Raw genomic sequence first — 16777 nt, forward strand, 5'->3', positions numbered from 1 at the left:
AGGCCACCAGCGACCCTTAAAAGAATACAAAACTCAAAATTCAAACTCATTGGCATCAAGTCAGCATTTGCCTTTTTATAGGATTAAATAAGTTTTCATTTAGTAAGACTCCCTTAATGTTTAACATGGGATTGTTGTTTTTGTTTTGTGTTGATGAGTTGGAACCGACTCATAGCTGATTCTCCAGAGGGTTTTCAGAGGCAGTATGGGAAGAGATTGCCCATCCTTCTTCTGTGGAGCAGTGGTGGATTTGAACCATATGCCTTTAAGATTTCAGAGCAGCTTCTTACCTCCAGGACACCAGACCTCCCTTAACATGGGGTGGTTGTTGTTGTTGTTGTTTTGTTGCTGAGGACCATCAAGTCGGAACAGACCCATGACTGACCCTCCAGTGGGTTTTCTGAGGCAGGAAATCACATGAGAGAAGACTGCCCATCTTTCTCCCCAGGAGCAACTGTGGATTTGAACCTTGTGCCTTCAGGATTGCAGTGCAACTTCTCACCATGAGGTCCCCAGAGTTCCCTAACATGAGATTAGAGAGGGTCAGTCACACTTATGAATTGCTGTCGAGTCAGATGATGCTCCAGGTGGTTTTCAGAGGCAATAAATGGCACGGGAGGAGATCACCCATCCTTCTCCTGCAGGGCCAGATGTGAACAACCAGAAAGGCTGTTAGCACCTTTGTGTTAACAGTGCAGTTTCCTGTGAACACTACCAAAGTGCTGCACAGATCAATGTGCTTGAAGATCAAGATCGCTTTGAAGGTGAAGCCAAAACAGGCTGGATTCAAGCTCCGGCTCTATCAGTTACACATCATATATAGCCAGGTGGAGCCACAGTTTTCTTGTCTTTGCAATGGAATAAAACCACCTTCTAATCAGTGTCTGTCAGACATTCTCTGGAATGCGTCACTCACAGAGGGGAAACAGCCAAACTCTGTGTCCTTCTACACCCTCTGAAGCCCTAGCTTCTTTATCTCTCTTTCAGGAGCCTATTACCCCAGAGCCCAGCAACTAAACGGTGGTACCTGTACCTCCCCTGGCATCGGTCAGCCCTGCTACTGCACTGGGGTGGACTGATGGCTGGGACAAATCGAAATCAGCATAATCAAAATCAGCATCAAGCACCACTGATGTCTGGCCAACTCCTTGGGTTTCTAGAGTAGAATTGCTCCAAGAGTTTTCTTGGCTGTAATTTTTATGGAAGGAAATTGTCAGGCCTTTCTTCCTTGGTGACATGAGGTGGATTTGAACCAGGAGCGTCTAAGTTGGTAGCTGAGCTTTGTGCTATTCTGAATCCTCGTATTGGCTGTTAGGTGTTTTGACCACCATACCCTTAAATGTGCAGCCTTGCAAAGTTATTATGAAGTTTAAGTGGAATGAGATGCATAGTGTTCTTAGCCCAGGGCCTGGGAAATAATAAGCTCTCAATTAATAGAAGTGGGATTATTAGCCAAGAAGTGGGGCAGCGGGAGGGGAGGACCTGCATCCCGGCTCTTCGCTGCTGCATGATGCTCTTCCCCAAACGCTTGGCCTACTTTTGCGGGCTGTCAGAACGCCTCTGCTTAAATGAACTTGCAAGCCGTTGTCTTCCCCATCGTCTAATAGGAAATGACAGGCGTGTATACATTCCCACTCTTGTTAATATCATTAATCACGCATTGTGGGCCTTACCTGGCACACTGCGAAATCGAATCATTTAATCATTGATGACTCAGCACAGCAACTCTTTGAAGTAGGTGCTCCTGTTCTTCCCCAGTTTACAGGTAGAAGAATGGAGGTGTAGAGAGGTTGAAAGTGGCTCAGGATGGCATAGATTCCATCCGCCTTTTGAGTCTTACTGAAGTCCCTGGGAGGGGAGGGGCACGAAGAGGCTGACATCTGAAAAGTTGATAGCACTACGTTTGGTTTGGGTTGGTGCTTCCAGACCGGGCTGGCTTGTAAGGGTCCTACATCCAAAGCAATAATGAAATGATAGGAGTGTGGCAGGATTTTTGTTACCTTTTCCACCCTCCCTGCTGTAGGCCACTGTCAACCAGTGGAAGACATTCCTGAAGCCGTGGATCACGACTTCCTGGGTTTCTACTGTTGTTGTTAGGTGCCTTCAAGTTGAGTACGACTCACAGCAACCCTATAAACAAAAAATCTGAACCCTATTCTATCCTGCGTCATGCTCCTACTTCCTGATACACAAGAGCCCGTTGCAACAGTCACTGCATCCGTCTACCTGGTCAAGGGTCTTCTCTTTTGCTGACCCTCCACCCTTCCCAGCTTCATGTTCCTCTCCAAGGAATAGCCCCTCCTAGCAACATGCCCAAAGTGTGTGAGGTGAAACCTCATCATTCTTGCCTCCAAAGAGCACTCCGGCTGCATCTTCTCCAAGACATATCTGCTTGTTCTCTTGGCCGTCCATGAGATAGATGTTCAGTGCTCTTCTCCCACACCACAGCTCAAAGGCATCAGTTCTTTTTCTGTCATCCTTATTCATTGTCCAAGTTTCAGATGCATAACAATTGTTTGGAAAGACTATGGCCTGAATCAGATGCACCTTAGTCCTCAAACTGACATCATTACTCCTCAATACTTTGAAGAGGTCCCTAACTGCAGATTTTTCACAGTGCAATGCATCCCGTTATTTCCTGACTGCAAAATTTTAAAAAAATATCTGACAGCACATTCTAGATGAGACAACCTAGGATTCCATTAAACTTGAATGCAGTAAGGATACCTATTATGTATTTAGCAGTTTACAAGGTACTCCTGTCTCTGTTAACTTGAATATTGAAGATTCAAATCCACCTTTGACACTGTGGAGGAAAAGGCATATAGACATCTTTCACAAAGGTTACAACCAAGAAAATTCAGTGGTGCTCAGATCTGCCCTGTGGCACACAGGGTGCGGTGACCCATGACAGACTCGATGGCCCGCTAACATTGAAGTTTTCGCTTGTATTTTCAAATCTTTTCTCTCATTGGAGCCTTTGGGCTAGTTCAGGCTCTTCAGTTAGAAAGTAGAGAAACTCCCTCAAATGAGCTCATTTGAAAAGTTGTTGTTGTTGTTGTTGTTGTTGTTAAGCACCCTCGAGTCTCGTACAACTAACAGTGACCCTGTGAACAACAGATCTTCCCCCTCTCCTGTCCTGTGCCATCCTCACAGTCTCCGACACCTGAGCCCATTGCTGCAGTCACTGTGTCAGTCCACCTGGTCGAGGGTCTTCCTCTCCTTTGCCGTCCTCCGCCTTCCCAAGTGTGATGTCCCTCTCCAAGGAATAGCCTCTCCAGTCAACATGCCCAGAGTATGTGAGATGAAGCTTTATCATCTTTGCCTCCATGGAGCACTCCGGCTGCACCTTCTCTGAGACATATCTATTTGTTCTTTGGCAGCCCATGGGATATTCAGTATTCTAACCCAATACCACAGGTCAAAGGCATCAATTTTTCTGTCTTTCTGTTCCCTCTGACTACCTCCCTGGCCTCTTCTGGCTCCTGTATTCTTAAAAATCTAAAACCAATTGCAGAATGAATTCCAAGGGGCTTTCATGTTCAGAGCTGGCCAGTCACCTCCTTCTGTGACCTGCTCCAAGTCCCTGGGGGTTGTTATTGTTAGGAATCTTCAAGTCAACCATGACCCAGTGACCCTGTGAAGAATAGACCTGAGCCTTTCACTGTCCTGCACCGTCCTGGTGATCTCTGATGTGCTCAAGGCCATTGTTACAGTCGCTGTGACAGTACATCTAGTTGAGGGTCTTCCTCTCTCCTAACCCTCCCCCTTTCCCAGCGTGATGTCTGTCTCCAAGGACTTGCCCCTCCTGACAACATGCCCAAAGTGTGTGAGACGAACTCTAAGGAGCAAGCACCCTGTTTACTCTTCCTCCACGACCCACATACGGGTTCTTTGGCAGTCCAGGGGCTATTCGGACTCTTATCCAGCAGTACACTTCAAAGGCATTGATTCTTCTGTCATGCTTTTTCTTTTTTATTACTATTAATTAATTTTAATGAAAGTTTACAGAGACTTTGGGTTTCCATTCATTCATTGTTGCACTTTTCTCCCTGCCCAGCCTCCCCGCCAGTTCGCTTTTCCTTTGAAAAGGAAAAGAAAACGTCTTTCATTGTTACACAGTCCCTTTCCCCAAGTCCACTCCACTATGCAGCCTTCGTTCTGGACTCCTGTCATGACAATAATGTCATCCTTTTTCATTGTCCATCTTTCAAATGGAAAGGAAGTCATTGCAAAGACCCTGGGTGGGACAGATGGTTAACTGAAAGGTTGGAGGCTCAGGTCCACCCAGAGATGCCTTAGATGAGAGACTTGATGATGTTCTACTTCCCAAAAACCAGCAGCTGAGGACCTCAGATCCTGTTCTACTCTGACACACATGGGGTCACCATGAGTTGGCATTAACTCTGGAAGCTGGCCAGGTTATGGAGTGTCTAGCTTGTGTGAGGCTGTTAGGCCCCTTACCTCTGCACTGGTGACCCACTGCTCTCCCTGTCCCCACAGGGAAAACTCCAGAGGAAGTGCTGAAGAAGTATCTGCAGAAAGTCCGGCACCCTCCAGATGAGGTGAGCGAAGCGGAGGGGTCATCCGCGAGCATGTCCTTGGAAGTCATTTCCTGCAGGGTGCAGCGGGAGATGCCTTCGGGGTCAAGCCTAGCACAGAGCCGGTCAGAGCTTCTGCGGTTCTCCGTCCAGAACCACCACTGTGACTTTCCCCTCCTCCAGTTACTGGTGCCGCAGAGTGCTGAGCAATTAGAAGCTGTCTGAACAGAAGGCTCAGGTATCAGTGTGATCAGCTCCAGGACTCCTTGTCACTTGGATTTGACATCCCCCAGTGGCTCTCTACGAGGGACAGTCTTGCAACACACGCACCTTCACCACCACTCCCAGGGAGACATTTTTAGTCTCCGGGGCTACTGAGACTATTGGCATCTTGTGGATAGAGGGCATGGGTGTTGCTGAATACCCTATAAGGAGCAGGACAGTGCCTGTGTCTCCCACCATCACAGTAAAGAAACTTCTGGCCCCAGATGTCAGTAGGGCTGAGGCTGGAAACCCAGGCTTGGAATATGATTCCCTTTATGAAAGTTGAGCTTAACTATAACATGCCAATAGGTCTACCAGCAAACCTTTGTTTCCTTCATGAGCAACTGGAGGATGAGTTGGAAGGATACTGCGTGGCCACGTGTTTTAGGCAGGGAGCCCAGGTTAACATGCACATCTACCAGAAATGATGCTGGGATTTCTCTCGTGTAAAGAGAGATGAAAGGGCACATAAACTCTAGCTTGCAGGTTCTTGAGAAGAGGATTGATAATAGTTAGACATGTGACCAGTTGAGGTCACTGGGGAGCTGCCGTGGAAAGGTCCCCCCTGCCCAGGCTGAGCCGCATCTGAAGGGCTTTTCTCTTCTGTCCTCTCCTGACCCCCAGGACTGCACCATCTGTATGGAGCGCCTCACGGCTCCCTCGGGCTACAAGGGCCCGCAGCCGACGGTCAAGCCTGACCTGGTGGGCAAGCTGTCCAGATGTGGTCACATCTACCACATCTACTGCCTAGTTGCCATGTACAACAATGGGAACAAGGTCAGTGCTGGCCTGTGGGCCCTGGGGGGGAGGGGTGGGAGGGGTCACGGAGCCAGGTTGGTTCATGGGAGGAGTCTGAGAGAAACATACCCCGCAGTGCAGGTGGGACTGCCCTCAACAAGATCAGTGCTCAGCAACAGTGTCTAGTGTCTTGATGACTCCAAGATTCTAGTGTTTTCACCTTCTCGTGGAATAATTTACTTCTTCTTCAGTCACCATCTTGGGTAAAGTGGCCTGAGGGTTGTGAACTACCCGCCTACCCATGAAGGTTCTGAAGGGAGTAGGCTGTGATCCGTTGCTGGGTATGAAGGGAGATCCATCAGTGAGTGTGCATATCAGTGCAGGCCTCTGGTGAACCTTCATTCATTCGGCAGAGATAGATTTTCCAGTAACTCTTTCATCTCCACATTTCTTTGATTTTCAGTTTGACCCTCTCTAAAGGCATTAGAGCCTGTTGTTTGAGTACACTTGGGGTCTCTGTCCTTGGGCTCTGGCTGGTGGAGAAGCAGACAAGCTGTTCTGATGCGTGTCTTGTTCATTAATCAGCAGTTACTTAGAAATGTGTTATTAGGGCTATTTTCTGGGGATGTGGGAGTGTCCTGTCTTCTTATTGTTGTTAATTACCATCAAATTAGAAGTGACCCATAACTGTCCTTCCAGCAGGTTTCCACATGGGAGGAGATTGCCCATCAGTCTCCCACAGAGCAGCTGGTGGTTTTGAACTATGTACCTTTAGGTTGGCAGTGCAATTCCTTACCACTAATCCACCAAAGCTCCCTTATCTTAGTTTCTGTAAAAACAGTGCAGCCTGCATGGGAGGAGTGAGGCCTTTCCACCACCAATTCCACTTAGGTAAAGAGCTTCCTTCAAAAATAACAACCCCAAACTAATTCCTATGAGACAAGACATTCCTCCACATCTTTGGATTGCGTCTATCAGTTCTAGCACTGACTGTCTCTCCCATAGACCTCACTGCTCTACCATTGAACTTGCTGATACATGTTGAATAAGCCACAAAGAACTCAAATGGAATAGTCACGATTATGGAATTTATTAGGGAAGTTAATGGGCAACAAGTCAGAATGGAAGCAGGATACAAGTCTTTAGTCAGAATATCTTCTAGGTTGTACTTGAAGGCCCTCTGCCCTTCAGATTCACTGGCACTGCCTTGTGACTCTGGGCCAGTGTTTCAAGTTCTGTTAGTCTTGCCAGCGATGACATCTATACCAGCCCCTCCACCAGTGCGTTCGGAAGAGAGCCCTCAATCTGGCTCCGCAGGACGGCAGGTCTAGTTCCGCCCTGTTTCATGTTGGTCCCTGGATTCTCTGCCGCCTCTGCTGCTGGTCTGATCCCATGTCCATCCCACACAGCAATCTCTAGCCCAAAAGGATGTACCGCACTCTGTACTTCTTTCTTAATGGAAGCAGGTTTGCTATTTCTGGCCCCTGAACCTGCTCAAGTTCAGCCTGATTGGACGGCAGAACTGACCAATCCGCTTGTTAGTGGTCTGTTATTACTGGTAGATGGCGTCAAGTCAATGACGACTCTTGATGACTCTCTGATGAAAACCTTGTCCTAACTTGGGTTCTAGCAGCCCATACACCTTATTTGCCTATTCCCAACCAAAAGGTGCCGTTTACTTATTTGTATTATTAGTAAACAATCCAGACTACCCAATGCTTTGGGTGGGGCCGCAGCCACTTTGCAGTAGTATAGTTCTACTTAGCCATGTGGTAAAAGTCAAAACCAATGGCTAGAAGAGCCACATTGAATAACCCACCACAGCATCATTTTCAAGTGCTTCTGGAACAGAAATACCCTAAGTGCGTAGCTCTGAAGAATGGAAATTTATTTCCTCTCAGTACCCATCAGGGTCTTAGCTGTGGTGGTTCCTTCTGCGAGCTTCTCTCCTTGTCTCTGGTGTCTGCTGGCAATGCTCGGGAGGGGGTCTTCAGATGCCCCCTGCCTTCCCTGTGTGTATGTATCTCTAGGTCTATTCTGAGCTTTCTTTAACTCAAAAGTGACCACCCTTCACTCTTATGGTAAGAACTCAACTGATTGGTTATATTGCACTGTGGACTGGGAAGGTGGTTACCGTATTTTTCACATATGATGTGACCACATAAATAACATGCTCACATATATAGCCCCCACAGCCCAGGGGTAGCGAACATCCAAGGGGCTTGCACAGTCTGCAGAAAGCATACAACGTGTGTGCTATTTGGGTCAAGTACTACGTATCACATTGCAGTAGATTAAATTGTGGAATCTACTCTCCTCAAGGCCTGTTGATCCAATCACATGTAGTTACAACTATACTAGGAGTCAAACCACTGATAACCATTAACCTAGCCAGGTTGACGTGAAATTAGCCATCACCTCTCCCATGGAAATCATTCTCTCTGTTGCATGTGTGAATGTTTTCCTAAGTTGTCGGTTGTGCTCGTACTCTTTCTTATATCCTATTTCCATGAATTATAACTCTACTGGCTTCTACAGGTCCAGCTTGGATTCCATCAGAGTCTGAGAGTTCCCTAGTGTCTCCCCATCCCAAAGCGATCTGGATTTCCAAGACTACTCTGTTCTTCTCTGACGTAATAGAAAATTACAGGAGCAACAGGGACAACTGACTGAGACTTCAAGAATTAAGCTGAATGACCTTGGGCAGATTTCTTTCCTCCTTGTGGTTACCTCATTTCCCATCAGATAATAGAAAAGAATACATACTTTACAGGGCGTGAAAGGGAACTCTGGCAGCTTAGTGAATAAGGAGTGACGCTGCCAATCCAAAGACATGCGGTTCAAATCTACCTGCTGCTACATAGGAGAAAAATGGACAGTGTCCCCATATGATTCACAGCCTCTGAAAACCCACTGGAGGGTCAGCTGTGAGTCAGTTATGACTCAGTGTCAATGAGCAACAACATCGGTTATTTCTCCTATTACTTATCAAGTTCATTTCTTGGTATCATGACTATAATTTTATTCCTTCATCTTCAGCGTGTTTGTTTGAAGTTTCTCATGGATGGACCATTGACCATGGACATTTTCTTTGTCTCAAAGAGACTTGCGCATAGTGGTTCTGCATGACTGATGGACAGGGCAAGTCTCACTCCCATTCTCATGTTCCTGACTTTATGCTGCAGGGATTCACTGGAACCTGCATTTTAACAGACTGTTTGGAGCTTAAAGAGGTTTCTTAGCATGTCATTTCTACATTGATGGCTGTATCCCAGAAAATTCCAGAACTCTTTGCATTTAATTCCGTGGTGTTTTATAAATATTGTGGAAACATTCTCCTTTGTTCTCTTTAGCACTGATAGTTTGAAGTATGCATTTTTATTTTCTCTCCATAGAAGAGGAGGGGAAATGGGCTCAGAGAGAGGTTCAGTGGTTCCCCCAAGGTCAAGAAGCAGGTTCAAGCCTGGCAGGGCATGACCTCCGGTCCCGAAAGCCTTGCTTCCACATTCTTTGATCACAGAGCAACTTGCTTTGGTGCCCTTGAGCCTGAGCTGTTTATTTCAGTGAGTAGAGCTTGAGTTGAATGTCTCTAAATAGCTCGCAGAGGATCCTGGCTTCCCCCAGAAGATGATGTCATGGGGAACTTTGATCCCAGCTGAGTGGTGGTGGTTCTTACACACTGCTCCATCCACATTTCCCTTCTTCTTTGAAGGAGCCTGGGAGGAAGACTTCCTTTCTGGGCTCTCCTGCCTTTGAGGAAAGACTTTCTCAGGCCTTACTGTGAAGCCACAGGCCCCTACATCCCTGCATCCGCAGCCTCTTCATTAACAGACAGGGCGGCAAAGTACCATCTCTGCATTAGTATCAAAGCTGTCCCCCCATCTAAGTCTGCCAACCTTGCTTTTTCAGGATGGGAGTTTGCAGTGTCCGACCTGTAAGACCATTTATGGAGTGAAGACAGGCACTCAGCCCCCGGGGAAGATGGAATACCACCTCATTCCCCACTCGCTGCCGGGCCATCCGGACTGCAAAACCATCCGCATCATCTACAGCATCCCGCCCGGCATTCAGGTGAGCCCGCCGCAGCCCTCGACCTTTGATTCTGTTATGTTTGAATCTGTACTAATAAAATCCGATTGGTGCATATCCTGAAAAGCCTCTTTCCCGCCCTCATCCTCCATCTGCCCAGTGTCCTCCCCCCACTTTACTTCCCCCGTTGTTACTTCTGCCTGTCCTCCAGGTATCCACTGCACTTGGTAGTCTGAAGTGCTGTTGAGTTGACCGTACAGCTCACAGTTACAGCGTGAACGGATTTGAACCTTGCCCTATCCTGCACGAGCGCCATGTTCAAGGTCCTGGCTACAGTCACTGTGTCAGTCGGCCTCCTCGAGCGTCTTGCTCTCTTTGACTGACTTTCTGCCCAAAGTATGTGAGACAAAGTTTCACTGCCACTGGCTCTAAGGAGCGTGCTGCCGGCACTTGCCCCAGGACAGACATGTTTGTTCTTTGGGTAGTCCGTCATCTCCAGGACTCTTCACCAAACACCGTGATTTAAAGGCATCAAGTTCTTCTTCAGTCTTTCTTACTCATTGTCCAGTTTTGACATACCTGTTGTTGTTGTATGTCGTCGAGTCAGAACTGACTTATAGCCGACCTTTCACCGGGTTTTCAGAAGCAGCAAATCTCACAGAGGAGCTTGCCAGTCCTTCTCCTGCAGAGCAGCTGGTGGATGTGAACCACATGCCTTTGGGATTACAGCACAGCTTCTTACCACCAGGCCACCAGAGCTCCCTACACACGTATGAAGCAAGTGAAAAGCTCTTGAAAAGACATACCTCAGTCTTTAAGCTGGCATGATCTTTAAACTGACTTTGTGCATAAGAAAAAAAAACCCAAAACACAACAAGCCATAAAGACTGCATCCACAAAGGGCAACATCAGAGAAGTCTTGTTCTGTGCCCAGCTTTTTCAGTAAACAGCATAACCTGTAGACCTTTCCATGACAGTGTAGAGAGAACCTTCTCTCATGTTCTTACGTTATCTCAAATGCACCATAATTAATACTCAGTCATCTCCTACCAACTCCTCCTCTTCACCATTTTACCAATATGTATTCTCACTAACAACTTGCTTTGGAGTTAATTCTCCCAACTCCTAGCAGCCTCATTTGGGTCAGAGTAGAACTTCTGACGCAGGAGTTTTCACATCCTGTCACATTTCTTCTGAGGTACCTCTGGGTGGATTCAAACAGCCAACCTTCCATTTAACAGCCGAACGCTTAACCCTTTACATCGCCAGGGACTCCTTCCACAGCATCCATCTGGTGAACACGTGGCTTGTTCTCAGCCTTTTGCTGCAACAAATAATTCTGTAATGAATAGCCTTGTACGGATGTGAGTATAGCTGTGGAATCATTTTCTAGAAATAGAAATCCTTGGGGAGACTACATCTGCATATGTAATTCGACTGATACTCTTTGGCTTTGATTTTTGTCGACATTTATTCCCTCTGCTGATTCCTGGAAAAAGAGTCCAAAGGAACAAATGTGGGCAGAATTCCTGATGGCAAGTGTGTATGTAGCCCCTCCTTCACACATTAAATCTGCCTCTAAATATCTAACTGTTGGGGTGCTTACTGGGCTCGCTTATTTAACTAATCAGCTCCCCTCCCCTCCCTCTTCCCTCTCTTCTTCTCTTGTCTTTTATTTGACGAACATTTGAGTATGGATGATGGTCCAGATGTATCCCGTTTCCTGGGAGTGTTGGTGGTGAGCTAAACAAACCCAAGGATGGGTCGCTCGGTGGCCTCGGTCTACTGGAAGGAAAAAGAAAACCAGCAAATAAACAAAATGATTCCAAAGAGTGATACGTGTCATGGAGGAAATAAAACAGGGAGATGTGATAAAACGGAGTAAAATGTGCTCATTCCTCCAGCGCTTTCCAGCCAGCCAAAGAAACGTAAATCCGCAGCATTCATGAGGCAGTGTTATTGCTGTCAGTTGTTGTCCAGGTCCCTCTCACTGCTGATGACAGAACTCGGCATCACCTGGTCCTGCACCCTCTTCATGATGTCGCCTGAGTCCATCTCTTGTGGTCTGTAGGGTCTTCAGTGGCTAACTTTTGGAAGGAGATTGTCGGGCTTCTCTTTCTAGTGTATCTGAGCCTACAGGTCTGCCGAAACCTACTCACCGTGCATGCACCTGCTGGTATTAGAAACCCCAGTGGCATGCTTTCCAGCATCATAGCTGCGTACCAGCCACCACAATGTGACAGACGGACAAGCAGCTGGTGAAATGAGGAGCATGTGCACCAAGATAGGTGTGAGTGAAGGGCTGTGCTGTGGGTCCTCGGCGTCTTTACTTTTGAACAGAATCCCTGCGCGTTTTAATGATCGATGGCATTTGGGCAGCCTGCTCCAGGAGCCTTCTTTCTGTCCCACCACGTGGTACTGGGGGTAGGGGTTGAGTAATGCTGCTGTTGTTGTTGTTGTGTGCCTTTGTGTTGGAACTGACCCATAGCTGACCTTTCGGTGGGTTTTCAGAGGCAGTAACTCATATAAGAGGAGACCACCCATCCTTCTCCCACAGAGCAGCTGGTAGGTTTGAACTGCACGCCTTTGGAATTGCAGTGCAATAATAACTCCTAACATGAGCATCTGGAGAACTCTGGTGGCCTGGTGGTAAGAATCTACACTGCAATCCCCAAACACACACAGTTCAAATCCACCAGCTGCTCGCTAGAAGAGGACAAACAATCTCCTGTGTGATTTCCTGCCTCTTAAAAACCACCTGAGGGTCAGCTATGTGTCATTTCTGACTTGATGGCACCCAATAACAACAACAACGTGGTCCTGTGGTCAAAGTGGAAGAAGGCACAAGATCTTCAAAGTCTGATGGAACTGGAGCACGCATCAGGTTGACTCTTCATTAACTGGTGACTTTGAAGAACCAGTCCTCTTTCTGAGCCTGGTTTCTTCGTTTGTATAGCTGGGGACCCTCACATGCAGAGGTTTTGAATGTGCTTGGTGGGTACCAGCCGTAGCACCAAGGTGCATGTTTGTGATTCGAAGGAGGCCTCCTGTCTGGCTGTCCGACGGTCTGAGAAGGCTTTATAGGGTCAAGGGTTTCCTGCGTGATCCTTGAGTGATAAATGAAGAAATGGAGTGTGACGATTGGCATTGGAGCACACACACAGTTAGAGAGGACAGTAGGGAAGTTACACGGGGATAAGTTTCATGTAAGGCCTGTTGTTGATAGCTTCCTTGGCTCAGTTCTTATAACAGCTTGATACGTCACAGAATGCATGGCGGTGTGGGCGGTCACCACCTTCATGACTGTTGTTAGGCTGAAGTTGGTCTATCCCAGCAAGGGTCCTTTTCACAGTTACCACCCATGCACTGTGGCAACCTTGGCGTCCTTTCTAGTGCTGGGTCTTTCCTGATGACATCTGAAGTCAGTCAGCCAAGGTCTCATCCTCTTTGCTTCTGAGAAGCATCCTGGTTGTATTTCTTCCAAGGCTGATTTGTTCATTCTTGCGGCTTGTTGTTTTGTTAGGCGCCATGGAGTTTGTTCTGACTCAGCAGCCCGAAGTATAGCAGAGTGAAGCTCTGCACCAACCTCTCTACCTCCGCAGTGCTTCAGCCCATGGGCCAAATCGTGCTGTCTGTCCGTCCATCCTGTTGAGGGTCCATCCTTTTTGTCTCTGCTGTTCTACTTTTCCAAGCACGTTATCTCTTGCCAAGGACTGACCGCTCCAAATAACATGTCCAAAGTATGTGAGACAGAGTCTCACCGTCTTCGCCTCGAAGGAGCATTCTGGCTGCTTTTCAAGAGAGATTTTTTTTGCTTCTCTGGCAGTTCGCAGTGTGTCCTGTAATCTCCTTAGTTCTCCAGCTCAAACGCAGTGGGGGCCTGTTGTTGTTAGATGCTGTCAAGTCGATCATGACTCATAGCGACCCTGTGAACAACAGATCTGAACCCGGTCCTGTCCTGGGCTGTCCTCATCATCTCTGATATACTGACCGCATTGCTTCAGTCACTATGTCTGTCTGTCTTGTTAAGGGTCTTCCTCTCTTTCGCTGACTCTCTCTCTTTCTAAGCATGATGTTCCTCTCCAAGGAACAGGCTCTCCTGGCAACATGAAGAAAGTATGTGGGATGTGACTTTGCCATCCTTGCCTCCAGGGAGCACTCTGGCTGCACTTTGTCCACGGCATACATAGAGAGGCCTGTTGTTGTTGTTGTTATGTGCCAGTGAGTTGCCTTTGACTCAAGAGTGACCTCATGTACAACAGCCCTAAACCCTGCCCTAGCCTGTGCCAATCTCACCATCTCCGACACACCTACCTCCATCACCCCAGTCACTGAGCCAATCCATCTCGTCGAGAGTCTTCCTCTCATGCGCTGTCCCTCCACCCTCTCAAGCATGACATCCCTCTCCAAGGACTTGTCCCTCCTTGCAACATGTCCAAAGTATGTCAGACGAAGCTTCAGAATCCTTGCCTCCAAGGAGTAGCCCGGCTTCACCCTGTTCATTTTCTTGGCATTTCAAGGTATATTCAATACTCTTCTCCAGCACCATAGCTCAAAGGCATCAATTTTCCTTCTATCATCCCTAGGACATGCAAAATGGAAGGATAGGAGGGGCATGAAGGAAACACAGAAGGAAAAACAGACAGAAGGTCTGCAGCCAGATAAGAAAGGGTCTGAATGTTCGAGGCATGGCATGAACTGTTGGTCAGGGTATGCCCAGTCCCTGCAGCTGCTGCGTGAGGGATTAGATTTATAGAGACTGTATGATTAGGATTATGGAGAGTATTGATGATGAGGCGAGGTCTGTGAGGAGACCACTGCCAAGTCCAAGTTCTGCAGGGTCAGAAGAGGGGAAAGGCCTGAGGCAAGGAAGTGAAAGGGTTCATTGACTCTAGTGGCAGATGAGACACTGCGAGTGATTCTGGAGCTGCCGGCTGGGGGACAAAACTTCCTAATTAATCTTCCAGTAAAAATATGGGAATCAAAAGGAAGTGAGGAAGTGCATTGCTGAGAAGTCTATCTTCCAACTGTGGTTCAAACTGAAGGGGGTTCTTACACTCACACACACATTTACAACTACGGAAACTCAGTAGAGGACTATTGCAAGTCGGAGCAGCTGATAACAGTGGCTTGGGTTCATTCGTTCCTTGGATGGCCCAACTAATTAATCACTAGACTTCTAACCCAAAGGTTTGCAGTTTGAACCCACCCAGACCTGCTGCCCTCAGGTCAGTCCAAGTCCTAATGCTCCTCGAGAAGCTTCTGAACTTGTAAATCCTTACGGGAGGAGACTGCTCATCCTTCTCCCTTGGAATGGCTGGTAGGTTCAAGCTGCCAGTCTCTCAATTAGCAGCCCCAGACATTGCCTGCTGTGCACACCTGCAATAGGTCACATTCATTGAAGAGCCTGTGGAATGCAGTTCTATGCTAAAGCACATGGGGTCGCTGTGAGTCACAATCAACTGGTTTGGTTTTTGTTTTGTTGTATTTTGGGGCTTTTTTTTTGTGTATGCCTGCTGTCGAATCAGATCTGACTGGCACAAGATGAGATTGCCCCTCCTTCTCCAGCAAAGTATCTGGTGGATTCAAACTGTACACCTTTGAGATTTTGCAGCACAGCTTCTTGCCGCCAGGCCACAAGTTCTCCCTATGGTTTGGATTTTTTAGGTCAGACTGAGGTGGGCAGAGGTCAGAGCAGTCAAGCCCTGAGAGGCTGGCACCAGGATTAAGGAGCAGGCTGCAGCAGGGCATGGAGGTACCACAGGCCGCCCCTCCAGGAAACCCTAACTTTGCATGAAGGGATGCGGCTCTCAGCTGTCAGCACCTTCAAGACCACCACAAAGGATGGTAGCAGGATGCTCAGAGCCACCTGCCTGGAGACCCCCAGCACTGCACGGTCTCAGGTCTCAGGATGACTTGAGACCTTTAAGCTCTGTCCTCTCTGCTGAGAATGATTGCCTGGGGGAGACTTCTAGCAGAGTCGTGACTGCTCTGCTTGGGGTTGTGCAGGAGCACACGGCCTGCTGGTGTGGTGCCAAGCCGCGTCTGAACCGATAAAGCCGGCCAGCGCCGGGTAGAGAGGAGCAGGAGAGCTGTAATTAGACTCGGCCTTTCAGACCAGAAGCGTAGCTGAGAAACAGCCGTACTGTTAGAGATGTTGTGCATTTTGTATCAGCTTTATCTGAATATGAAATTTTAACAGGCGTGGTCAACCCTGGAAGCTCACAGTGAACTTTCCTTATCTGAGACCCTTATCATGCTATTCAGTTTGCCACATCATGGGAAACCTTGGATCTTCCTTTTTAAATCAGTCAGAATTTTTCATCATGGATCTATTGCAATATAAAGAGAAATGAAAAACTCACGTTCTCTTTTAGTTTTATCATTCATTCACTCACTCATTTACCTACTCACCTACTCATATAATCATCTAGTACATGCATTATTATTTTTTTTTATCAGCTGTGTACAATACTTATGCCAGTAACTCCAGGGATCTATCAGTACACAGCTGGAAAGGTGGAGAGCCAGTGTGAAAAGTAGAAGACCTACAACAAGATAGATTGGCACATTATTGTTATTGTTAATAGTGGATTGAAGGGTGTTGGAGGTGGTCAAGATGGCACAGGATAGGACAGGTTCAGATCCATTGTTCAGAGTCAGTGTGAGTCTCCATTGACTTGACAGCACATAACAACAACAACAATAGTGGTTTTATCCTGAGCTGTTTCTTTGACAGGGTTCTGCATACCCTGGAACAGACACGGGTGTTCAGAATTTATGTGCACACATGAACCTTTGTGCACCATTATTAGGAGAAATGTCTTTGCTATTCATGAGCTTCTCAGAGGAACCTATAAATGCATTCTGGGCCTTTGCTAAGCTTTGTTCAATTCAGCCTGTGTCTTACCAGTGTCCTGAGATGGTTTGCTCCATAGGGGCATTAGGTAATAACACGTTTGGTGGGAGATTTATTTCTTTTTCATTTCAATGAACATCTACAGAGATTTTGGAATTCCATTCATTCATTGTCGCACCCTTCTCCCCGCCCCCATCCCCCACCCCGTTAGCTCCTCTCCTTGAAAAGCAAAAAAACCTCCCTCATTGGTACACAGTCCCCCCTGCACTTCCCCCAACCCCATCCCCCACCCCCAAATATAATCCACTCTGCAACCCTCATTCCATACTCTTACGATAAACATAAT

At 47.4% G+C, this 16777-nt stretch overlaps 1 protein-coding gene across 1 annotated transcript in view; it reads left to right on the forward strand.

Moving 5' to 3' along the window:
- The window catches only part of DTX4 (deltex 4, E3 ubiquitin ligase), a 47053-nt gene that overhangs the window by 26448 nt on the left and 3828 nt on the right, over positions 1–16777 (forward strand). Inside the window, exons 5-7 of the mRNA XM_006900428.1 lie at positions 4504–4565; positions 5430–5582; positions 9453–9614. Coding sequence (XP_006900490.1) covers positions 4504–4565; positions 5430–5582; positions 9453–9614 — 377 coding nt within the window. The remainder of the gene's footprint in view (positions 1–4503; positions 4566–5429; positions 5583–9452; positions 9615–16777) is intronic.

Source organism: Elephantulus edwardii, unplaced genomic scaffold, assembly GCF_000299155.1.
Source record: "Elephantulus edwardii isolate Elephantulus edwardi_28Jun2011 unplaced genomic scaffold, EleEdw1.0 scaffold00284, whole genome shotgun sequence".
Lineage (NCBI taxonomy): Eukaryota > Metazoa > Chordata > Mammalia > Macroscelidea > Macroscelididae > Elephantulus > Elephantulus edwardii.